The following is a 25901-nucleotide window of genomic DNA, read 5'->3' as shown; positions in this document are numbered from 1 at the left end:
GGTCTGGCAGCTGTTTAATTACTGCTGTAGGCAGGAGTTTAGAAAAACACACAGCCACTAAACACAAGAGTCCGTTTCTCATAAAAGTTTATCCCACTGGGGCGACCGCAGCTTGTGAGCCCCTGCCTTACATGACACCGTCTAAACGCACAGCCCCAGAGAGCTCAACGTTACCTGACGTGCAGTGCTCATCAGATTACAGTAGCTAAACAAGGCTGACTTGGTCAGGTACCTGGATTGGAGTCCTCAGAGTGTTGGGGGGCCAGTAGGTTGCGTTTTTCTGTCAGGACCAGAATTACAGCCCCCCTCCATATGGTGACTGGGTAGGGAGTGATGTCCTGTAGGGAGCGCTGTTGTTCTGAGGAGATGTTAAACCCAGTTTTGGCCACCAGGGCCCCAGCACTACCAGGAAGCTGTGTTAACCACTGGGCCACCATACCAGGTGTGAGCTCTTGGGTATTAATGTCCCACGACACTTGTGTTAACCCTGGTATCCTGTCTAGATTACACTCTGGACTTGCAGGATCTGACTTCCTTAAAGATTCTCTTTGATTCAAACAGTGAGGCAATCTTTCATTTACAGAATGACTGTGGTGTGTCTCAGTGGACTTCCAGCATTCACCAATTATTTTTTTAGACAATAGATTTTCAGACAATAGTTTTGCAAAGTTAATGTTAGTAGTTTGTTAACATGACAGCTTACAGTATAAATATGCAAAAATAATGGCCCACAGGGAACACATATAATAGGAAACTAAATTAATTAGACAGCATAATGAAGCATAATGAAATCTGAACCATGCAGTTTAGCATTCATAGCCAGAAAGGAACTCATCAACTTATCCACGTCTACAGATAATCAAGGAGAGGAGGAACCCATTTGTCTGACTGAGTGACAAAGCAGTGAAAAAGAGCAAACAACTTGACACAGCTCCCACTACCCACTAAGCTGCCATCGTATCTCATCAGTCTTTGTTCATTAGTTGAGAAGCTGGCATTTTCATTGTGAAAGCACCATTAGCATTTGGTGGCACAGACGAAGCTTTGCCGTCTGTTTCAATGTTCAGCAGACATCTTCCAGACGGGCTCTGAATTCTAAACAATAAAATCAATCAGAATGGGGCTTTCATGCTCAGATGCCTTCACTTTACTGAACTACGCCCACTTCTCCGGCCCAGTGAGCCGATATTTAACTCAGATCGCTTTTAGACAGTGACATTTGTTATTCCCAGCAGTGCTAAGAAATTGAATCTTAACACATGTGCCATCCAAAAAACAACTGGCTTTTTAACCCAACACTCCTTATACAGACTCCCTTCATTACACGGTGCCCTGTGAGACAGATACAGTCCGCCAGTTGCCGAACAATTGACTACAGATTTGATTTCTTCTTGAGGCAGCTCAAGAGCTCTAAATTATATTAAACAAGTAGCCCCAGGCTCAAAAACGCTGTTTCCACACACAGCCTGGAGGATCTAGTTGTATTAAAGAGTTGTAAAATCAGCCAACTTGCTGAGCTCACAAGAGTATTAACTGTGCTTTTTATTTAACTTAGCCTCTGCTTCCTATCCTCTGAACAAATCAGTGAAAGTGATTTTCTTTCCAGCGTCATGAAACTTCTTGCTTTGTGAACACTGTGTAATGTATTTGCCTTCTGCCAGCCATATGGTGCTGAATTTCTCCACTCTGGCGCAATGTGCTGCATGTGGACATTTTTCATTCTTCTCATAAACTTCACATTCCAACGCAGGAGCAGCTGACTGGGACCCGACACCTGTACACTGCAGATGGGTTGACCAAAACATGAACACAAAATATTTCGAACACACGATATATAATATCACAAACACGAAATATCCCACTCCCCCAGAGAGAGATTGTAGTTATGGGCAGATGTCATTCTAATTATTGTATTATTAAATTAGTTCTACATTTGATCAAGACAATCGCTGACAACAACGCCGATGCACGCCACATTTCTGAGAGTGGTGAAGGCTGCCTTTTCCAGTGAGGAGTCAGTTGTTCTGTTTTCGCCAGGGTTTGTGAGCAGTTTGGCATTTTGTGATGCAAAAGAAAGAGTTTACTTTCAGGGCAAAAGTGTTATTCGTCCTGTGTAGCAGGAGGATTTACTTGACACCCGAAGAAGGCTCCGCAGCTGAAACGTTGCATATATTTTCGGCTCTTTTCAGCAGGGAATAAACCCTGTTCCTTTGCAGCCTCCATATGCTGACACAGCTCCCTGCTTGAACGACTCTGAAATCACTTCCAGCAAAGAGCAGATTTTAACTCAACATTCCAAAGTCATTCCAGCTTCAAGATTCCATTCCAAAGCCCCTTAAAACTGTGCTGTATCATAATCTTACACTCTGTGTTGAAGAACAGCTCAATGGACCAGGGTCAGAGAGTATAAAATCTGGGACTGGGATTGTGCGCTGGTCTATCACAGCCTCCAGCACAGAAGCCATCAGTAAAGACTGGAGGTAGAGAGGGATTAGGATCCAGGCCTCCTGCCTGGAAGATTCTGGGTTCAAGTCCCAGGTGACATCCTGCTGTTTGACCCTTTAAAGGTTATCTTTCATCAGATTAAACCTGCTTCTTTTGCTTTGAGAAACTTCTGACTGTACTATGAAGAAAACACCCTATTCCACTGTACTGCTGCCATTTCATAAAGGAAGCATTCCAGTCCTCCACCATGTCTTTTCAAATTTATTCTGGTTCCAATTCCTCAAGAAATGTCTTTATGATGTATTATCTGCTGTGGTGTTACTCTGAAGGAATATGATTAGATTACAAATTCATATAGGGAAAAAAACTCGTTAATAATTATATTTGGTTTTATTATACAAATGTCACAGGGCAGCATGCAGTAGAACCTTTACTAAATAACTGCCAAAATAAATCACTCTTTAGAATTTAATAGGATTTACTGAATGCATAGCAAGATTTTGTGGTACAGATCCATTGTAGTATACCTCAACAGACAACAAGCGCTAGCGATTTTCAATATGGATACAAACAATGCAGATTTTTTTGTCTACTGTAGTTGAGGAAACTGTTCCATTTTACCGGCTGTGAAATGAGCTAATGATCTAAGGTTCTCTTTATTTTGTGCTTGTAATTTTCAGCCTTCATTTCACAAAACATTGAGGATTTACATCGTGATCTTCTTTGAAAGGTATTTAAAAATGAAAGTGGATTTCGTTTTTTTCAAACTGTGCACATCAGGGCTTGACAGCTGGGGCTGTGCAAAAAATAAATGCATTTTTGTCATGCTTCCTCCAAGTTTTTTCTGACTGCACTGTGGAAGAGTACGTGTTTCACCGGACAGGGAGAGAATGAAAACGAAGAGTAGACAGTGCAGGCATGGTTGTCCACACCTCACATTCAATTTAGTAACAGACTGCTCGAGTTATGGTGTTCAAGGGAACATTTCTGCAGGTCCTTCCTCCTGGCGGCTGTCAGGGTGCATAACACTACCCTAGGCTAGGACTGTTAGCCCTTCATCTGCTTATCTATGGACAGCATATTGCACTATTGTACTTTTTATACACTGGTACTTTCAATCTGTATATACCTATGCGTATTTTGCACATATTTTATTGTTTTAACGTGACTATGAGCATATTTTGCACACACCTAACTCTATATATTTTATTTTGTATTGCTGTACTTATTTTATTTTAATTTTTAGTCTATTCTGATGTCTGTGTTTGCTTGTCTAGTACCAGTACTGCTCTGGTGGAAAAGCCAGTGCAGGATTTGCTCCCTAGAAAAGAGGGACAGGAAGTGGCATGTGTACCTACCATGTTGTAACCTAATTTCGTCAGATCTAAGAAGTTAAGCAGGATTAGGCCTGATCAGAACTGGGAGGGGAGCTCTCTAAGGAAAATCTGATTGTTGTTGTAAGGGGTGTTGGTGGACCAGTAGGTGGTGCTTTTCCCCCTAAATCAGCATTTCCAAAGCAAAGCTCCAGAATGGTCACTAGGGGGCGCTGTGCGGCAGGAGGTGCTTTCGTTTAGGCAACATGTTATACCGAGATCCAGAAGATCCGGTCATTAAAGATCTTGTGGTATATTTTGTAAGAACAGGGGAGTTGATACAGGTGTCACCTGCACATTCAGGCATACCGAAGTGTTCTCCGTTATTCAATGGGCGAAGTGATTTCTCACTGTTGTGCAGTGAGGCTCATGAATCTCTCCCTGGTGGGCGCTGAATGCCAGTGGTGAAGAAAGTTGGTACTTTGCTACATAAATCACCTCAGGAACCTTAGGGATGGAAAGCTCTATATTGTCACAAGCAATTATCATTATAGAATTTAGATTCATAACGTCTAACATCTCCCATTGCTCAGAGGCTTCAATGTTAGTGCTGCACCTTATAATTACTTCTAGAAACGTATCAATGGCAGTGCAAGGGAGCAGGGAACTGATGAATTACTTACTCTGCATTCTGTAAGATCAAAAATGTGAAAACTGAGCCCCGGATGTCAAGCACCGCTACAGTCACACGATCAAAAGCCTGGCTCCTCCCTGCTGCACCACACTTCGTCAGTTCGTACACTAGCTCGTCCTAGGGGGTTTTCTGAGAGCCTTGCCTGCTAATCAAGCCTTGTCCATCAGGTGGCCTTTACCCAGTTGAGGGAAATTTGCATCATTGTGGGAGAAACAGTGGAGCGCCTGAGAGCCTGAGATTCAGGCCCTTGGAGACCTGACTGCATGGATCGACTCTGCACCCCGTCCGCTTGAAATGTTGAGTCCCGAGTGGGAAGCAAACCTAGGCCCTGGGATCTGGGAGGTGTGCTGCCAGTCGGAGAGCCCTCAGTAGGACCTCTCTCTGGGCAGCCAGGAGCACACCTGGTAGGTCCCCTCCATCTCCCTGGGCCCCACCCGCAGCACGTCGTGAAAGGAAGGGCCGTGAGCCTGGGGCACCGTCAGGGTGTTCTCGTACACCAGGTCTACAGGTGGAGCAGAGAAAACAAAGAGCAGAGAAGGAAGCAATTTGTGTCACTTTATTCCAAAGTCTAGATTCTTTGCACAGCACATACTGTGACGTGCCTCGCCCACCCACACAGCACTGAAAGAATTCTGTCCGAGCTAGTTCCAGAGCCGTGTGGGTGAAAATGACCATGCAGCACACAAGCGTTTCTCAGCTCTTCCTGACACAGGAGAGTCTCTTTTCAATGCATCACTGTCAACAACCTCCTCCAGTTTAAACAGAAAGCCAAAGGCACACACAGAACTAATGTACGATAACGCAAGTACTGACTGTCTCATATAACTGAGATTCCTAAAGAAAGCGCTTGAGCAAAGTCTCGCAATGAGTCTGAAGGAAGGACCCATGGCCACTGGCCCCTGTGTTAGAGGGCTGATTTCTGCAACACTAGACTGCACACGAAAGTGTTCCCCGTGTCTCTGGGGGCCCGCTGGTACAGACAGACTGGAGCAGAGGGCAGTGACGTGCTGCTCCTGAGCCAGTGCACTTACCTGGAGTGGAGACCAGCCTCCCCCCCAAGTCCGACTCGTTGGAGGTGCTGCTGGTGGAGTTGGATTTGTCCGACTTGGCCGACTTGACAGAAGGAGAATGGGCGAGCTGTTTCTCTCTCGACTTTGTGCCCGACTGGCTCCACTCTGGAAAACAGAACCAAACGAGGATGGTGGGCTTGATGGGTACGAGTGCAGTCACTGGCAGGATGTCAGTTTGTGTGGATCTGCTCATGCAATTCTCTTAAGAGAACCTTATCACCAGATACACAAAAGAGGAGGAAAGGAAAACTGACGATTTTACTAAAAACGGGAAGAGATGTCTTTGCTGCCATTGGTTGTTCGCTCATCTTTCAGACACAGCGATGGCACTGAGCTGAAACGCTTGTGGGATATAAATTATAACTCACTAGGTGTAATTCTGTTTCTCTCCATACTGCCAGGGGATCTGCGTGGTGAGCCAGAATTTGAAGAATAAGAGCAAGGAAAGGGCGGTAAAAACATGGGCTGGAAAACCTGAGCAGAAGTGTTATCAGCGCTGGGTAACAGCCTGCCACAGACGTCACATGCTCCACCAAGGCAGAAACCCGCCCCTGAGCCCGCCATACCTGAGGTGCTGGCGAGTCGGAATCGACCACAGCACAGGTGGATCCTCCACTGCTTCCGCACGCTGTCCTTCATCAGGCAGTGGAAGACGAAGATGAAGAACCCTGCAGGCGGACAGACACGTCACTGCAGGCAGAGCAAGAGAGCGCACTGCACAGCACAGTATAGCCAATAAAGTCAACAATAATCCCCATCTCTGAACCGGCTTCATTACTCTGCTCTCCTCCCCACTGAGAGCTGGTGTGTGGTGAGCAATCTGGCGCACTATGGCTGCTGTCGCATCATCCAGGTGGGGCTGCACACTGGTGGTGGAGGGGATCCCCATGACCTGTAAAGCGCTTTGAGTGGAGTGTCCAGAAAAAGCGCCACATAAGTGTAAGCAATCATTATTATTATTAAAGGAGCTGAGCAAAGGCTGTACTGGCAATTAAAAGATAAAGCAGGATTGAAACCGAGACAAAGACTCGGACGTGCCACCAGAGAGTGTGACTGCAGCACCAAACAGATACCAGACTAATGAGCCTCAGATGGGGTAGCAGACGACACGCCATCTTCTGCCAGCTGATCTGAAGGAATCAGTGTTTCTCTTGAGGGCTGAAAGGACGTGAACGAAGCCACACAGATGGATAGGAAAGCCTGCGCACCATCTCAGAAAGACGCTTTGTAATCTTCAGCTTTTTTCAGAAAGGAAACTCGTTGCATATTTTGTGGACGAGCGGGGTGTCCTCCCGCGGGGGGGGGGGTGCGCTCTCACCTTGCAGGCTGTTGAAGATGGAGAAGAGGTAGAGCAGGGGCACCCTGGCCGGCCCCCAGGCCAGGAAGGCCAAGGCCCAGGTGAGGCCCAGCAGGAAGGTGATGCTGGCCACGCTCTTGAGGTCGTGCAGGAGGCCGCCGCGGCAGCCCGCCGGCTGCTTGGCCTTCACGTTGCGGATCTGGAGCAGCACCACGACGAACACGGCCACGTTGCACAGCAGGACCAGCAGGAAGAAGGCCACCACCGACACGTAGAACGCCACGTCGCTCTGCACCCAGCAGCTGAGAGGCACGCCAGCGCAGGGCAATGAGCTCCCAGGCACAACGGGAGAAGCCACCACCCCTCAGACCGGACGGACACACGCACTCTTGAGCAGAATGACGTTTTGGTGGAGCGAATACCCCTGCTTCCAGGGCCATGGGATCTTTAGTTACTAGGCAGTCAGGGCTAAACAAAGACTCAGATGCGCCGCTCTGAACTTACGGGGCAGAGCGGTGGCTCTGTGGCTCAGGATCTGCACCTGTGACTGGAAGGTTGCCGGTTCAAATCCCGCGGCCGGCAGAGGAATCCTATTCTGTTGGGCCTCTGAGCAAGGCCCTTAACCCTAACCCTGCTCCAGGGGCACTGTACAATGGCAGACCCTGTGCTCTGACCCCCAGCTTCTCTCCCTGTCTGTGTCTCCATGGAGAAAAGCTGGGGTATGCGAAAAGACGAATTCCTAATGCAAAAAATTGTACAGGGCTAATAAAGAAACATTACATTACAGAACTTCAGTTTAACGTCTCATTCAAAGGCCAGGATCTCCTACAGCACAGTGTCCTCAGTTGCCATACTGGAAATTCTGGCCCAGAGGGAAAGGCACCACCCACTGGCCCACTAACACTATTTACAGCTGAAATCTGAAACTGTTTGGAGGTCTGCCAAAAAATAATATTGTTCCAAACTCCTTGTAAGTCCCGAGTACATAATGAAGCTTTTTAATTTTCCATCTTATGTTTTCATAATCTTTATTACATCTAGTTTTGTAGGAGCTCGTAACCTTGGCACTGCTATGCCCTGCTTCAAATGAAAAAAGACTGCAGTTCACAGCAGACCTGTTTACTTCAAACCGATTCTAAACAGAGAGCAAGGTAATGTGACAAACTGTCGCAGGCTTCACATCTGTCAGCGCATCCGTATCACTTACAACAATTCCTCGGAGTCTTCCGATGGACTGAGAGACTTGGCATAGAGTCCACTGCCATAGGCGTCTTTATTAATTGCCAATACAAGGGCAATGACCAGCAGTGGAATCCCTAGGGCAGAAAAGCACATTTATATATATGCTGTTTGAATATACATTTTTTTTGTAAAAATTCACGATGCACCATTTTCATATAATATACACTAGTTAAAAACTCATGCATGCATCCTGAAAATCTGTTTGCACTGCAGCAGTTGCTTGACTTTATTCAGATCCTTATCCTGGATACTTTAATTATGATAAAGACCTGCTGATCTGTTACATGGAAGGCAGTGATGGTGCAGTCCTGATTTAGTGTCTGGTCCTGAAATGTTGCAGCAGCGCCTCTCACAGTGATCTCTATAGCACCTCAGACCAGGGCTGGGCCATCCCGCTCCCAAAGGCCTGATAAGTCTGCAGGTCTTCTAGGTCTCTCAAAGTACCTTCTGAAGATGATCAGATTGGCCCCATTAAGCTAATAATGAGTTGATTGAAGGTGAATAGCAGAGCTGGAATAAAAACCTAGCCCTCTGGGGACCAGGACTGCCCACCTCTGTGTTACACTAAGTCAAGAGAGCCATGCCTCTACCCTTTGAGCCTGATATGACAAAAGCTAATATTGCATCTACTTTACAACAGGGAAGCACTTTGAAGGTGATCGTGAGAGCGATCTCGATGATGAACATCACACTGATAGCAATAATGGTGATTGTGGTGTTTGGATTATGGAAATGTTTTATCATTGTTAGTGTTATTGCTGTTTTTCCTTAGCTTACCCCACCCAGCAGAGCAGAACTTGAGGATGTAGCAGGGAACATAGATGTTGAAGACCTTGACCAGGGCGAAGTACATGTGCACAGCCTCCAGGCCCATCCAGGTGAAGGAGGCCAACAGGAAGTAGTGCAGGATGACAGCCACGGAGATGCACAGGCCACGGCGATTGAAGGAGGCCAGCCAGGAGTCCACCAAAAACACCAGGTTCAAGCCCAGCAGGGCGGCAGAGAGATTCATCAGGATCTTCGACGGATAGTCCCTGCGCAGTTTTCTAACAGAGAGAGGACAGAGAGAAGAAGGAGTTTAGCAGCAAGGCTGAGGGAATAATAGGGATTGATTACTTGTATGTCTCCTCTAATCTCTGCAATTAGTTCCACTGGAGTTCCTTTGGTTGGAGGCTCAGATGAAATTCAATGTCCTGGAAAATCAAGCCACATATGGGGCACAACCGAACCAGCTCTGGAATCTGTCCATCTTGTGCAGAAGCACTGATACTCGACTTTATTCCATCAAGATTAGTCCACTCCAATGTTCTACATACTGGGGTGTCTACTTAAACTTTAATTGTAATTGTTAACTCTAATTTAATTGATATTAAAATGAGTTTAATATCAAGGTAGCAATCAGTTTGTGTGCCACCTAAAACAACTCTGCATGAGTGTATAACTTTGTAATTTGCACTGTCTCCCTGTAGAATTGGTTTTGGAGTGGTTCTCCTTGGCACATGTAAAGCATATCCAGATCACCAGAAGGATTTATCGCACAAGTGCAGTCCAGAGACCTCCCAGTTCAGACCGGATTCCATACACTGGGTGACAGGACCATGAGGTGTGCACACAGCTTAATCTATTAGAGACACTGTGACTGTCAAAATCCTTAGATCAATCTTTGCACTGCAGCGTTCAATGTGCAATACTGCTTTATCTATTTTTTCACTTCTGTTATGTATGCAAAGGTGCGCTATTGTCCAGAACCTTATAAGCCAAATGAATTGTAACTCTTATGAGAACCATGACGACAATGAAACAAGCAATGTTCTCCTCTAAGCCGGATACTCACTCGAAGGCTGTGTAGGTGAGTAAGCTGATCCCCAGAAACAAGGCAGACAGTCCACAGCCCACGTAGGTGATGAGGGTGAGGATCCGGTTATCCACAGAATTCACAGGGGACCTGGAGGGGACCTGCATCAGAGAAAACATCACAGCCCACCACTGAAGAGCAAGTCAGTCAAGTCCACTTCTTTTTCTTGAGGTCAGACATGGGCTTCTTCACAGCTCCCACCACCAGTGCAGAATGAAAGACCAACTATCGCAACACCTGAATCACCTTTCCTGTTCACTTTGCCTGTGGTAGACATTTAATTTCACGTTACGGCATGCACACACAAGACTGCGCAGCAGTGCGGAACCCTTTCCTCCAGATTCCAACTCATCCTCGTAAGCAGCAGCTTCTCCATTTCAGCCACCGGTTGAATACAGTAGTTCGCCACGGAAAAAAAAACAGAAGACTCCCAGGGCTCTTGAGCTGCCCTGCTGTAAAAGGAGGCGTCTTACCAGAAGCACCCCGAAGTGCGTGAGGTGGTCGCAGACACAGGTGGTGTGGTTCACACTGGTGCCATATACCTCACAACCCTCAGGACTCCACCCTCCCTGTCCACCTGGAACACACAGCAGCACCCTTTACAGAGGCTCGTCAGCAGGAGGAAACCTCTGCCAGGCCTCACCCTCATGCGGCTTCACAGGGCTGGACTGGCAACCCACCTCAACCAGCAAACACGCACAAACGAGGCAGAAAACGCATTGGTCTGGACAAATAACCCTTCCAATTCAATGGCGGGATCTTTAGGTACGCGCTTTGGCTTTGAGGAGGCAGCTGCCAACCCGTTCTGCCAACCCGGAGACGACAGGCCGTGGGGCAGACTGCAGGGCTCACCGTTCTTCTGCAGATCCCAGAAGACGCACTGCACCTGCTGGCCGAGCTGTGGAGGGGAGGAAAAGAGACAAAACGCAGGTAAACGCCGGCGCCTCGGCTCTAACTCAACAACCCGTTCAGACAGAACTCCCTGGAGGAGACGAGGGCCGCACCCGGTTGGGTTTGAGATGGTGTAGCGTCACAGTGACTGGGTCCCTCAGGTTCCTGATGGTGGCGTTGGTCACGCTGCCGGATATCACATAGGTGAGCAGGGACTTTTCCTTCATGGAGTCCTGAAAGACAAGGAGATCTTCTCTCTTCTGTTCTCTGAGAGGTCTGCAAGTAGGATTTGGCACTTTTTTGTGAGTTCATAGCAGGGACTGGAGAGGAAGGTTAGATCCTAAGTTCTCACATTTGTGCTCGACCTAAGTACATCAGTCTCGCACCCGGGACTTCCCTCCGCGTGCCTCTCAGACATCCCCCCACCTCGTCTACACCCAAACTCCCCAGCCCACCGCTCGCAGTAGCCCTGCCTCTCGACTAGACTGCCATTCCCTCAGCCAGGACAGTCGCTCGAAACACTTTATAGATATTTCATCTCTCTGTCGCGTTTATTAGGATCTCACTGAACTGCTGAAATCTCGGTTAGCAAAAGCTTTCCTGGACAGATGTCACTGTGTTTGTGAAACTGGGACCTGGTGCTCTAATGTGCAAGTTGAGCCCCAGGTCCTCTGCTCCTCTGTGCTCCTCACTGCCAGGGGGCGCTGCAGAGTAAGGGAAAAACCCGGTACCTACAGTCACACTGTGAAACTACAGTTGCACTTCCTGTGGTGTTAACATATCTTCACTGTGCTTCTTCATACCATGGGATGCCACAGCAAAACTACGGTAAAAATGCAAATATACTATGGAAAATTGACCAAAGCAACCTATCAAGAGTGAGCGAGCGGGGGGGCACTGCCCCCTGGCTGTACCTGGAAAAGTTCGGTTTTCCCATAGAACTGGAACTGCACCCGGGATCTGGCGAGCTCTGTGTGCTGGGGGAAGTGGTTTTCCAGAGAGGAGGGCAGAGAGATGAAAGCTATAGTATGGCTGGAAGGCCCCTGGTTTATGAAAACCTGCAAGAACAACCAAACAAATAAAACACACACACCGATGTTGACACACACAGAAAGAAAAGGCGTGGCTGGCAGCGATGGGCATCTTGTTAGGGAGTGTAAAACACTCTGGCTTTATAATCACCCCAGTCCAACGTCCTCATGCGGAGGCCTGCAACAGCGGGGGGCGCTCAGGAGCTCTCAATCTGCCCACACAGAGCAAGCAACACCCCAGCCTTTAAAAATTCCAACCCGTTCAACTCCCATTTAAAAAAAAGGATGCCTTGTTGCATTCTCCAGGATGCTGTCATTGTCCAGGGTTCCCTGGAGCTGCAAAGCTATTTCCACATCACAAAGTGCCAGTTCAATACTGGAGATTCTAGTCACTGCCCTTTTTTAGTCACATATTATTAATTTGCTGTTTTATTTAAACAGGATCTTATTCTACATGGTGTACTGCACAACACCTTGCATGGCTGAAGAAGTACATTTTCGGTTCTATGACACTTAGAAGCAAAAAGCAAACACACAACTCATTAAGTGATGCAGATGCACCACATTACAGCAATGCACAGTACAGTGCCCTCATGTGGAACATAATTAATAATAATAATAATAATTGCTTACACTTATATAGCGCTTTTCTGGACACTCCACTCAAAGCGCTTTACAGGTAATGGGGTCTCCCCTCCACCACCACCAATGTGCAGCATCCACCTAACTTCCAGATAACATTGATCATCACGGTAGTTAAACTGGACCCGAGGAATTCAGCTTTTATTTGTCTGTTGGTGACAAGACTTGGGGGGGATCCTGGTATTCTCCCCTTGTGAGTGAGGTTACCTGTGGGTTAACGCCCTGCGAGAAGGAGGACACCCCAAATGCGAGGCCAGAGAAGTTGCGGGGGTCCACGCCGACGACGGAGAGCGCCAGGTTTGGGGACGTCAGGCTGAAGAGATTCCCTGGGAAGGCTATTCTGTTCCCGAGACTCTCCATGACATTCAGGATGCTGTGGCGTAGTGGGAGATGGAAACACAGGGCTGGTTAAAGAGTTCTGGCCCCTGCGGCTCAGCTCTCGCGCTAGTCTCTCCTGCTGCTCACTCACTTCCGCACGCCTCTGCAGAACACACACTTCACAGGCGGTGTGTTCCGAGACAGACTGAAAATACTCTTAAAAAAAACCTTTGCATGCTTGCATGTCCTCACAGTGTCCTTATGTTGGGGATTTCTCCGGGCTCTCCAGATTCTGCTCACCTTCCAAAGACATGCAGGGTGGGTTAATCGCACCTCAAATTGTTCCTGTGTGCTTGTGAGAGACTGTGAGAGTGCGTACGTGTGTGTGAGTGCGTGTGAGAGCTTGTGCGTGCGTGTGTGTGTACTCTGTAATGCACCAGCGTGTCGTACTTCCAGGACAGGTTCCAAGTTGGCACAACCTCACATTGGAATGAGCACCTTTCAAATTATGGATGGATAAAAATGAGGAGGAACTGCACAAAGAATGGTGGAAACGCAAAGCACAGCTCTGTCTCAGTGGGAGGGAATGCACTGTCTCCCAGGCCGGACCCACTCACTCGTTGGTGAAGGGCTGCAGGTTGCTCTCAGTTCCCAGGAGTTTGTTGAGGATGTCGATGATAGTCTGCCCGAGGGGTGGAGTCACACTGCCAGCATCCAGGATCTCTGCCATCTTGGAAAACACAATGATCAGCTCGTTGTGGCTTAAAAACAGCTGGTCGCTGGTCAGGTTTTTGATCAGTTCTGCCAGATCCTCAGAGTTGTCTGGGGAAACACATGCATAGATGTTTTAACATACCTTAATCTGAACATCTTTAGGCTTTGAAGGTTTAGTCCTCGTGGTGGATGAGCATGTTAAAACTCTTATCTCACAGAAAAACAGGATGGAGGTCCCCAACATCCCAGTCACACTTCAGTTTAGGGGCTGCAAAGTGATACCTTACAAATCCATTGTAAGTCAGTTGTTTTTATCAGTATTGCAGATAAGGCCAGCTATCTCCTGCAAGCAAACCTTGTGTTAGGGTTGTGTGCTGCATTTTGCATTGCATTGCAGGTGCACAGACCATGGCAATCAACTGGTGCACAAGCCATTATATCCTAAGTAACACCATCACAGATCTTCACAGAAAGAATCCACAGGGTGGTGCTGATTAAGATGAATGATACTCTAGCAAAGTCAACAGAGTTAGATCAGGGATGGGCAATCAGCTAGAACAGAAGAATTAGTTGCTGTGGCTCTGGAGGACCAGTTATGGATGCCTCCATTCCAGATCATCTCTGAATGAGGGCTTAGAGATGGAGGTTGAGTATGGAGCACCGCACATTTTTAACATGATCTGCCCTTCCTTCTTCTGCCAGACGTCGCTTGATCCACCTCCTCACACTCCCCCGGCACACATGCGGAGCCCCGGAACGCCCACTCGTAATTGTGCAGAGGTACTCACTGGCAGTGACGGTGATATTGCTGAGGTCAGCAATGGTTTTATGCAGCGTCGGACAGGACATCAGGTCTGGCTTGTCCCACTGGGCACGGTTTGTCAAAGCATTCACCATACTGCAGAGAAACACACAACCAACACTGTAATCCCTTCATGGAACACAGAGGAAAAACAGAGAGAAATAGACTGAAGTGTGCTGTGTGTGAGCCACCATTTATTAATTTTGAAGTATCGTTTTTTTTTCCATTGATCTTATGAATATTAGTGATTTTTACTAAGGCAGTCCTTTAAGATTCTGGTCCTATTTTTCTCCATCAGTATTACCCATATAATGATAATAAGCCAATAAGCAACACTCATATCCTCCTCTATACTGACATCACCTATTTTAATATCTGTGATGACTGATTATGCTGCTCAATTTCAATAACATTCATCAGGCTTTCTGTTTAAGTGAAAGAAAGTTAAAGCAAGTCACGGTTGATAAATATCTAGGCATCTGAATGGGTAGCACTTTAGTTTTCCAAATTCCTACTGATAATTTGCAAGCAGAAAAGTGAAGTCTTTGCTTGGTTTCCTTTACCATAATGAATCCTAATTCACACATTCATCAAGGCACACACAACTTCACGTGTCCCGATCAAGGACTATGGTGGTATGGTTTACTGAATGACCTCTAAAACTGTTCTTGGGAAACCGGATGTCTGATACCATTCTGCCATAGGATTGATCACTGGATTCCCCTAGTGCCCATGTTGTCACTCTTTCACACTGCTGGGGAATGAGTACAGCATGAGGACAAGGCAGGTAGAGCCGCTGCCTCATAGCTCTAGGGTCCTGGGTTTGATTTCAGACAGAGGAGCTTTCTGCATGGAGTTTGCATGTTCTCCCTATGGCCACTTGGGATTGTGCAGGATTTTCCTGCCACAGTCCAAACACATGCTGTCCAGTTTAATTGGCATCTCCTCAATGTTCCAATGTGTGCATGCCATGAAATGGACCAGTGTCCCATCCAGTGTCCCACCTAGAACCCGTCTTGATGCCAGTCTCTGGTGCTGGTTCATTTCTTCCATATTAAGTATTTCACATTTTGTTTTATAGTAATCAAATCAATGAAAGGTTAATATTTCAAATTTAATTTGTCTAACAGATAAATTGGATTACAGATTTTTTACCTAAAATTGTTGGTGTTAGAAATCACCAAACATGTGCCGTTTTCATTCATTAACCTCCAGTAAAGATTTTAATTTGAAGGGCAGTTTATGGTCGGTTGAGTAAATCAAGAAAAAAAAACAAGCTACATAAACCAAAATCACTAGAAGAGCAATAAATTGCTTTGTGTTATTTTAATGAAACTGTAAGGAAACTGATTGTCTTATCACTTGTTTACTAGATTTCAATTTTATCTCTAATTGCATTACATGTAATATTTTTATTGGTAGATCTCACATAAAATATGGGACCCTTGTCCAAACAAAGCATTTATTAAGGAATAATTACCTACTATTAATAGGCACAAGTCATAAATTAAGCTCTCTGTTGTTATTAAAGTACTGTGTACAGAGCAACAGGTCTCACTTAATTGCCATCTGATCACTTCTGCGTCTCTCAGCAAATCTCCAGCTGGTGCCGAGCCAGGTACGCATCAGTCACACACACGTTAAGCACTACACATGCAGGATCAAAGCTAAGCACACTAAATCTTTGTTTAAACTGCATCTGTCAAGACTTTTATGATTTAGATGATGACAGTGAATATTATGGCGAATGAAAGTCCCTTCAGCAGGGGGCAGGGCTTTGGTGTGGTGGGTTTAGCAGCCAGATATTCAGGGTGTGAGGGTCAAGATCTTAGAGGTTCAGGATCTCAGAGTCATAGGGATGCCATTTCCCCAGGGCCTGTCAAGAGCATTCGAACGTCCCACGACAGAAGGCCATGCTTTGGGGGAATGTGAGTTTGGCACTTATCGGAGCTGAGTGTAGGAATTCAGGAATTCAGAGGTGTGCTTGCAAGTTAGAGCCTGTGAACCAAGCCGCAGATGCTGCACATAAAACAGCAATGGAGCTCTTTTAAGAGTGGAGACAAATGAATGTAGGACAAGTGGAGGGGAGGAGCAGGTGAAGAAATTGGGGTGGGGCTTATTGGGGGAGGGGCTCCCTGGTGGGAGGGGCTCACGGGCCCCACCCACACACCCAGTATTGCAGCGCTCACCAGTTCCTCGTGGCTTGATTTTCAGGGTCCCTTTCACACTGCAGTTTGGCTGTGAAGCGGGCCTGGGTCTCGGGCCATAGGAATTGCCCCTGGTGCATCAGCTGGGTCTGTTCTGGGCATCTTCCAGGTTCTAGAACAAGAGAAACACTGTCACCAGGCCCAGACTGACAGAGCCGGAGAATGTGCTGAGAGTGAGTACGGGGGAGTGCTGTAACATACCAATGGGGTAGACATTGATGCTGTTGGGCTCGGGTTCCACAGATCCAGTACCATTGGTGTAGTTTTTTTGCAGCAGATGCTCAATCTGTGTCTTGGTGTCATTCACATTTGCTGTGGAGTTCACCTGCAGCTGGAACCTGCAGGCACAGCTGTTGAGTGGACACAATGTGCAGTAAAATACAAGCGTATAGAAGAAAGATGCAAGGTCTCGCAATACTGACGGGATTATTTCTGTATCTCAGTCATGAATTGTGACACATGGATGTTAGGTGCATCAACAATTACTGTAGCTGAAAGTCTTCACCAATGTTTTATAGTTTAGTCTCTATGTGAAGAGACCGAGCTTTACATTAGGCATGATTTAATTGACATTGCTCAAAAACGGACAGCCTATCACAACAGCTCAAGGTAAACTACACATGAACAGCAAATATGAAGTGTTGCAGTAGCTAATCCACCACCTTATCACACTGACATATCAGTCAATGACTATGTAAATGAGTCACTGTTAGGTGTTCCTCATCATTATCATTATTTGTTCTTCTCAACACATCCATTCATCTTCTGACTGCTGTCTCCAGTTCAGGGTCGAGAGAGAGTTGCTGCCTATCCCAGCATGCAGTAGGCACATGGCAGGGTACATCCGTGATGGGATGCCAGTCTTCCATAGGGTGCACACACACACTCATACCACGACCATTATTCCCATTGAACCTACCAGTATGTCTTTGGACTGTGGGAGGAAACTGGAGCACCAAGCAGAGACTCACACACATACACAAGCACAACATGCAAACTCCATGCAGATAGCGCCCCAGCAATTGTACCTGGGGCCTTAGTGCTGCAAGGCAGCAATGATAACCTCTGTGCCATCGTAAGGTTGGCATCCATAAGCTAAGAGTCAACTTCAGACAGGTCTATGAAGGCTAACTAGCTTAAAACAAAATGGCTCAGATTCCAGTACAATATTGGCCATAGGACTGCATTTCTGGGGAAAAAAGGAACTACACTGAGTGAAAAAACAGAACAGTGCAATGTATATATTTCACAAACCACTGCGATCGGTGTCAAACATTCTGTAAAAGTGACAAGCAAATTGTATAACGACTTATGTTCATCCCTTACTCACACCTTCCCACTGCTTCCTGAAGCTGTTAATGCTGATGTATCTGAGATTTTTTTATAAATATATCTTTAGATCAGCCGGGATTTAGGAATCGGTGTAATATTTGTTTTATTTGACTGTCTGAAATTTTAACTATTTCTCTGCTGTACTGAAGTAGCCTGCGTTACTGAAACAGCTGTACATTAAATTCCGTGATCACACTCACAAGCTTCAACACAGAACTCTATATTCAATACCTGGTTTGTCTGGGCAGAGCAACCTGCAGGACAAACAAAAGAGAAAATGAGCAATCTCCTCTGCACCCCGAAGACTGCAGGATGTGTAAGATTTAAACATGCATGTGAATGTCTCTCCAGAAACTGTACAATTTGAACACTAGAATTTCTTATTTTGTAGGAGGCAACATCAATAATTCTAGCACTATCTAAGAGGTTTAATTATTTTTAACTTCATCGCTGTAACTTGGTTTAGCTGATTTTTAAAATAATGGCTTTGTATTTATTGCTGCTTAGTGTATATCCACCTTCTTATACATCATATTTTATACTTCAGGTTTCTTAGCTGATGCTCCTGGGTTTTTTTCCCTGTGGGAAGGGCCACTGTTCCCAGAATCTGCTTCATACTGTCATTGTCAGATTACCCATGGTACACTGAAGGCCATGCTACTCACCGTGCCAACAGAATTCTTTCCTCTGGCTGCGTTAGTAGGTGACATTCTGGAAAACACATTACGTTTAAGAAACACTGTTAACGGCTCTTAAGAAAACTTTTTTTTTCCTAAACTCCTTTACACCCTCTGCATGTCTCATGCGGTGTTTCTAGTGCCCCAGTTTGAGCGCTGTTTCAATACAAGAAAAAACGCTTTAAGAGGCAAACAAAAGCAAGTTGAACAAGATGGCAAGATGACTGCTGCATCCTTAGACACAATAACATGTCTAACGGAGCGACATATTATCAATCTTGCATTTACAATCTTAGATGACCTCCCTCATCCACTCTTTTTAGAACACATTCTCCTACCCTTTGGGAGAAGGTACCAGATCCCCTGCATATAGAATAAGAAAGCGTTTACTTTCTTCATACCTCAAAGCATTCAGCTATTGAACAATGGAAAGATTCTCTGGAGTTAGGGATCTTATTATTATTGTTGTTGTTGTTGTTGTTGTTGTTGTTGTTGTTGTTGTTGTTGTTGTTGTTGTTGTTGTTTTACACACATTTTCAGCTAGCTGTTTTTAATCTCATGGTATTGGAAGAGCTCTGATTGAGCCATGCTGTTGAATGTGGTTTTGTACTATTGTGTTGTACTGCTGTTGTATTGTGTTATTGTCATATATGCTGTGTGTTTCTGATGTGCAAGACAAATTCCCTTGGGGCGATAAAGGCTAATTCACTTCAATGTCTTTAAATCAGCTCCAGACAACCGTCTGTGTTTCACCTGTGGAGGCGGCTACACAGACGACATTCTTATCAGCACTCTGCACACCCATATCAAACGGTTTCAGACCTGCGCCCCCCTCATGTCCTCTTGCACAGCAGTGTGCAACATGCAATTCCATCCCCGAGCAGCTGCCCCAGGCCAGTCAGAGAGAAGCCGTGCGGTGAGTATCACTCATGCAACTGGCCTTACCTCACGGGGGCGAGCGAAGCGTTGAGATTGAAAGCTGTCATTTCGTCCCCCGGCAAGATTTTAAGAAGCTGTAAGAAACAATTCATTTCAAGTGCAATTAAGCTGTCGTAAAATGAAGCTGTTACTTAACTGGCGGGAGGTTAATTTCTGCTCCTTACCCATTCGTAAATGAATGGTTCTGGGTTATCTGATGAGTCTTTCAGCGTGGCATTCAAGCTGACTGTATAGAAGGTCACTGCAATAAATGGACACAAGTCACAAAGTAACACTTTAACATCCTTCTCTTTAGTCTGAAGCTCGGTTTCTCGTTCTCAGAGCTTCGTCTACCCCAGGGAGAGCCTTGAATTTGATCATATTGCGTTTCCAACAGGAAATCGATTTATTCTGGAACTGAAAGAACTACAGCGGTGCTCAGTCTATGGACCACGTTTCCAAAGTAAAACTCAACAAAGAATAAATTGCACGAGTTCCTGCAGACGGCAGCGGTGAAATATGACTGACTTGGGGCCGACAAATCTTCCAAGAATGCCGAACATCCATTTCACTCTGCCAATGCACTCTCCTCTTCTCGCCCTGCAGGCCATTGCCATAAAACAGCAGCTGGCTTCTGAAGTCGCTGCTCCTCTGAGGATAACAATCAAGTTCCATGGTTTCAAAATGAGAAGGTATGCATGACGCTTAAAACCCTTTTACACCTTTGCTTCTGCAGTGAAATGTGAGGCTTTGGCTTCAGATTGTTTTGTATTTTCCACTTTCACACACACCGAAGTCCATTTCCGAGCACCGCAGACTAAGGACAGCTGGCTATTCTGCAGAAGCGGGGGATTTTGAGTTAAGGAGGCAGAGCCCCTTGCTCTGGGCCAGTGAAGTACAGAGCAGCCCACTGAGAGACAGAGGGCTGATCAGCAGCTGCTCGTACCTTGAACATTAGGGACGGGCCTGTGTGAATGGAGTGGGGTTGTGTCAGTAGGTACCCAGGGGCTGGATACTGCCTGGCTTGTGACTGGGGTAGGTGAAGTGGACAGGATTGCAGTGGACGTCTCTACTGTAGCTTCTGTAAAAGGAACATGTTGAAAAAGCTGCCCAGCTATAAAGACACTTAGTGCCCCCGTTCCTGTGTTAGATGTTTGAATATAGGCCACATAATAAAGTTATATCATTTTACTTTCATGTCCTCTTAATATGATTACTAAAACAATTGTAACAGCAATAAACTGTGCTCGTTACAGCTGACATTGATTTTTCTTACAGACACTTTACAGAGGATTCTCTAGCTGTGTTTAAACCATAAAGTACCGTTTGCAAAAGCCATGGCAAAAAGACCACCCAAATTCAGATGGTTGTGGATCCATTTTTTAAGATGTTGTTATCCAACCAGTTTTCAAGAAAAAAATCACCTGCCGTCAGTTGCTCACACTTACTGTGTAACACATACTGTGTTTTTATCCCACGTGATTAATATGTGAATGTCCTGGACACAGGCTGATTTCCCCCCTGCCCATTTCTCATCCTCACCTGTGGGGGCGCTGTTCTTTCCTGGGGTTGAGGTGCTCATCACAGCAGTGGAAACTGACATGGTGGTGTCTTGCGTTGTAGGTGTGGAAGGTCTAGAGGCTGTCAGGACACACGAGCACAATAACAAGTGCAAAGGCAGCACAACACAACACGAGTCAGCAACATGTGCTACACTTCCTCTAAAGAAGGTTGGTATAACACGTTTTACTATTTTTCTTCCATTCATTCTGCTTAATGTTTAACTCCTACATCCCTATATTTTACAGAGTGGACAGTGATCTTCCAAGGCAATTACTCAACCAGTACTGAACTGTCATCAGAGGCACCTGATGACTCGTGATTTATTTTCCCCGATAAACTATAAAACACCACTATGATACTCAAAAGCAACGACAAAAAGAGCACACAAGTTAGATGATTGCACACCAGGGGCTGCTGCAGTGGGCTGGTCAATAAGAAACCGCTGTTGGATCACCAACAGCTCATCCGGCAGAACCAAAGAGCAACAAAGCTGAATTACTGTCCCGAACACAGGCTGATTTCCCTCCTGCCCATTTCTCATCCTCACCTGTGGGGGCGCTGTTCTTTCCTGGGGTTGAGGTGCTCATCACAGCAGTGGAAACTGACATGGTGGCGTCTTGTGTTGTAGGTGTGGAAGGTCTAGAGGCTGTCAGGACACAAGAGCACAATAACAAGTGCAAAGGCAGCACAACACAACACGAGTCAGCAACATGTGCTACACTTCCTCTAAAGAAGGTTGGTATAACACATTTTACTATTTTTCTTCCATTCATTCTGCTTAATGTTTAACTCCTACATCCCTATATTTTACAGAGTGGACAGTGATCTTCCAAGGCGATTACTCAACCAGTACTGAACTGTCATCAGAGGCACCTGATGACTCGAGATTTATTTTCCCCGATAAACTATAAAACACCACTATGACACCCAAACATAATGACAAAAAGAGCACACAAGTTAGATGATTGTGCACCAGGAGCTGCATCAGGAGCTGCTACAGTGAAGGGCTGGTCAGTAAGAAACCATAGCTGGATGAGCTACAGCTCACCAACCAGAACCAAAGGTCAACCAATTTGAATAACTGGTGACCCAGGCTTATTTCCCTCATGGCCATGTGCCTGTTGCTTTTGGATGAAGCAGTTAGACAATGGATGGATGTTAACCTGATGTCACAGTGCCTCCGGTAGCATGTACTGTTGGAGGAACAGTTGTAGCTCCAAGTCTGCATACAATAGGAGAAGCTTCTGTAACACGGGAACTCTCGTCTGCGGGGAACAAGGAAAGAGCTGTCAGCTGTTGTGTGTTACATTAGATAGCAATCGTCTTCATTTCCGCATTTCTGGAAGTGAGTGGGGTGGAACAGATCAGCTGCACATACCGGAAGACTTGACACTGATGTTGGCACTCTCTGCCCCAACAGTGATACCGTTGTGGGTGAAGTTATATCTGAGCAGCCGTGTAACCTCCTCCTTAGTTAGAAGCACCTCAGAGCTGGGGATCACCTTCACAGAGACGAAGCAACCGTAACTAGCAGGGGCAGTAATGACAAATGAATAAAAGGTCATTTACAGTGGTCATTCAGTTAGATTATCCCATCTGGTTCTTTCTTTGCATCTTAGGAAAAGTGATCTCCCAACTGTAGGCCACCCAGGAATGCTGAGTGCCTCTGGGTGTCCTTGAACCTCCAAAACCAATCCCTCCCACCTTTGGTTTCTCCCCACAAATGTTAGCAGCTCTGGTTGATGATGTGCCTTACATTAAAGAGTAAATATATTCTTTGGCACACAAGGATAATGGCTCATTTATACTAAATGTAATCAGCTAATTTAATCCTTCTGTATCTGATACACAAAAATAAAATGAGGAATAACACTGCCAGATAGAAAAGGAAAGCACATCACTTCAGTTGAGACTGAAGTTCAAGGATCTTACCTTACTTTTATTGGGGAAGTAGTCCTAATCTCTCTGGCCTGAAAAAAAAGAAAGTGCTTAAATTTGTTTTTCAATGTTGCATCGGTTTATTCCAGTGGATTGTGTTTTAGCAGAGCAAGACATACAGTCAGCTTGTGCTTTTTTCTCCAAGAGCTTATTTTGCAGGGTGTTTTGAGCTATTGCCTGGCTCTAAAGGCTCAACTACAGCCACCCAACAAAATAGCCGTGGTAAAAGGTAAAGGCACTACAACAGCCATGACATTACCGTGCCAAAAGTGAAGCCTTGTTTGGTTGAAAACCAGTGATAAATGTTGCTCCAGTGCTAAGAAGTCTTGACTGATAAGTAGGCAGGAGAAGAAGCCTCCAGCCACCCAGCTCTTGGTCTGTCTTAGCCGGTAGCAAGGGAGGTAAAGCAGGACAGACATCTTTATAACGGCCACTGTAGCGGAGCTAGTTTGGGCACGGTGACGTCATCGCCCCCCCTGCGCGTAGCAGGGACCTCAGCCGCCTGGGCTGGGGGAGGTCTCCCTTCAGCTCACTCGGCTGGTTCCCTGTGGCGTTACACCGGAGACCCGGGTTCGCGCCCCAGGTGTTGCGGGACGAAGAGGAGGGGGCACGAGCCCGCGCGGAACCGCATCATGCTCACACCACTAATGTGACGAGTAGCATCAGGTCTCTGCTAGGAACTCACCATGGTGGCCTCTCTGCCTTCCTTCTCCTGAATAACTGTCACTGGAGGTGTCAATCTTCAATAGAATGGGAATGCAAAGAGGAAAAAAATATATATTATAGAATTTCTGATTCAGCTGTGAATACAAGTAGCCATGAAACTATACATCTGTAACCACTCTGGGAATGGTCGTCTGTATGAAGGTGCAAAAATGGCTCTGTCTCATAACCCAGGGGCTCAGCATTGTTGCCAATGTCTTCACCCCATTCGCTTGGATGTATACGCAACCGTCTCGGGCACGAAATGGCATAAAATACCATCAATGTCAAATCATGTACGAGGAATCGAACAACTAGAGCCAGAACGTCATGCAGGCGAAAATGAAACTTGTGTTAAAGAATGCAAGTTGTTGAGAACGCATGGCACTTCTTCCCTTACCCTTGCTGCAGGGAAAACACTGAAATGGCCAGCACAGTTATGTTGACAGGAAAATACGTGGTGAGCTGTGGAAAGTATGACAATTTCACACATTATTTTACAAATAACAGTATTATTAATAATAATAATAATAATAATAACAATAATAATAATAATTCAGGTGAGTAGCTGCGTCAGCATGCATAGGCTGCAAAGGAACAAGTAATAGGTTTAATAGGTAATAGGTTTATTCCATGCTGAAAAAAAGAAGAAAGAAAACACAACGTTTCGGCCATGGAGCCTTCTTCAGGTATGAGCCTGAGTATGATTATAATAATAATAATAATAATAATAATAATAATAATAATAATAATAATACACCTTCTTACCCAGAGACATACAAGGTCCTTAGCGATTGTTTCATCCGCAGACTGACCATCTCGTCTCATGATGTAAATACTCATATTAATGCTATAGAAAGAGCTAGCTGTAATAAACGAACACGGGGGAAAAATCGAGTCATTAAACCAAAACGTAGAAACGCTTAGTGCTAAAATGAGAAAACGCGAGAACCACGGGCGCGTGTAGTTGGACACCAGTGACTTTTTGAATTGTCACCATACTGGGAGGGGAGGTGTAGCAAGAAATGAAATGTCTGAAGTCTTACCTGCACCTCCGACGGTGGTTTGCCGCGGGGGTGAGGGATTCGTTTCCGACGCTGATTTAGGAAGAGAAGAAGGGCAGTTGTTAATTACGGTGGAAAATGAGCGAAGCCGATAACGCATTAATCAGACACCAGTTCCCTAATGACGGTTCGCGTGGCACGATCAGAGACACCGGGGGAGGGAGGAGTAAAGAAGAGGAGCACGAAACTGACATCCATGCAGCTTCCAGCACACTGGGGCAAGAGTCTGTCCACGAACACAACAGCGGGACACAGCGACTGGGGCTCTGAGCCACGGGCCTCACCGCACGGGAGACTGAGATCTGGGACAGGGGAGCAGCTGTGATTGTGCCAGTACTCGGATGTCCAGCGAATCACGTTGCCCTCGGCGCAGATCTGGCTGGAGACCTGCTGGGCGCTCCGCTGTTTGTCCCACATGCGGAAAAAGTAGATTTCCCCGATGAGGTTGTTGCCGTCCTCCGTGACGATCTCGCCGCCGATGAGGCCGTGGGCCACCCCCAGGGTCAGGCTGCCGTGGGGTGCCAGGGAGCGGCGGTCGGGCACGGCGGCGCTGAACACGCCGCTCCCGTTGACGTACAGCCACACCTTCTGCTCGACGCCGGACCAGGCGAGGCAAACCGAGTGCCAAGCGAACGGGCGCAGGTCGACCGGCGCGTCCAGGGCCCGGCCGAACAGCCACAGCCTCAGCGCCTGCCCGTGCCCGGCCAGCCCCAGCTCCGGGGCGCCCTCCGAGAGGCGCTGGGGTGGGCGATTGTACGTGAAGGCGGTCCACTGCCTAGTGTTGATTTTGCGACACAAGTCCACGCAGACGTCTAAGGCCGGCAAAGAAACGCTCCCTCTCAGCTCCCAGTAGCTGCATTGCCGGCCGAAAAGGACCACCTTCTGCCCTCGGAGACTGGGCGCACCTTACAGTCACAAACGGTCAGAAGAAGGTGGTTAAACTTTCTCATACCGCAGTTATATATATATATTTAAATCAGACACCCTCCGATGAACTGGTTTTACCATCTTTAATTTGCGTTAAGGAATGAACACTTAATTCTTGAAATCATCTCCAGGATAAAATCACATTGGTCGAAACTTCCTTACCTGAGCGAAGGATGAAGACGGTGCTCAGTACCCAGCAACATAACAGGACTTTACAGGACGACGGCTGCATTATAGACGTCCTCATCATCTCCATCTT

General features: G+C 46.3%; 1 protein-coding gene across 1 annotated transcript; it reads right to left on the bottom strand.

Annotated features, from left to right (window-relative positions):
• Positions 1–2820: 2820 nt before the first annotated feature.
• LOC102697162 (adhesion G-protein coupled receptor G4-like) lies at positions 2821–25901 on the bottom strand. The gene is made up of 31 exons (XM_069193853.1): positions 25805–25901; positions 24698–24748; positions 24420–24517; positions 24052–24116; positions 23635–23689; positions 22944–22981; positions 22390–22538; positions 22175–22276; positions 21559–21657; positions 20991–21089; positions 20395–20529; positions 19634–19710; positions 19476–19543; positions 18519–18564; positions 18085–18107; positions 16723–16871; positions 16504–16633; positions 14301–14410; positions 13416–13620; positions 12688–12853; positions 11722–11865; positions 10921–11040; positions 10769–10814; positions 10390–10493; positions 9896–10017; positions 8839–9107; positions 8027–8135; positions 6841–7121; positions 6089–6190; positions 5484–5627; positions 2821–4954 (listed from the first exon to the last, which is right to left on the bottom strand). The coding sequence occupies exons 1-31, from the start codon at positions 25896–25898 to the stop codon at positions 4818–4820; spliced, it is 3537 nt and encodes a 1178-aa protein (XP_069049954.1). The 5' UTR covers positions 25899–25901; the 3' UTR covers positions 2821–4817.

This window comes from Lepisosteus oculatus, chromosome 8 (assembly GCF_040954835.1).
Source record: "Lepisosteus oculatus isolate fLepOcu1 chromosome 8, fLepOcu1.hap2, whole genome shotgun sequence".
Lineage (NCBI taxonomy): Eukaryota > Metazoa > Chordata > Actinopteri > Semionotiformes > Lepisosteidae > Lepisosteus > Lepisosteus oculatus.
This window is presented reverse-complemented; position numbering and strand designations above follow the sequence as displayed.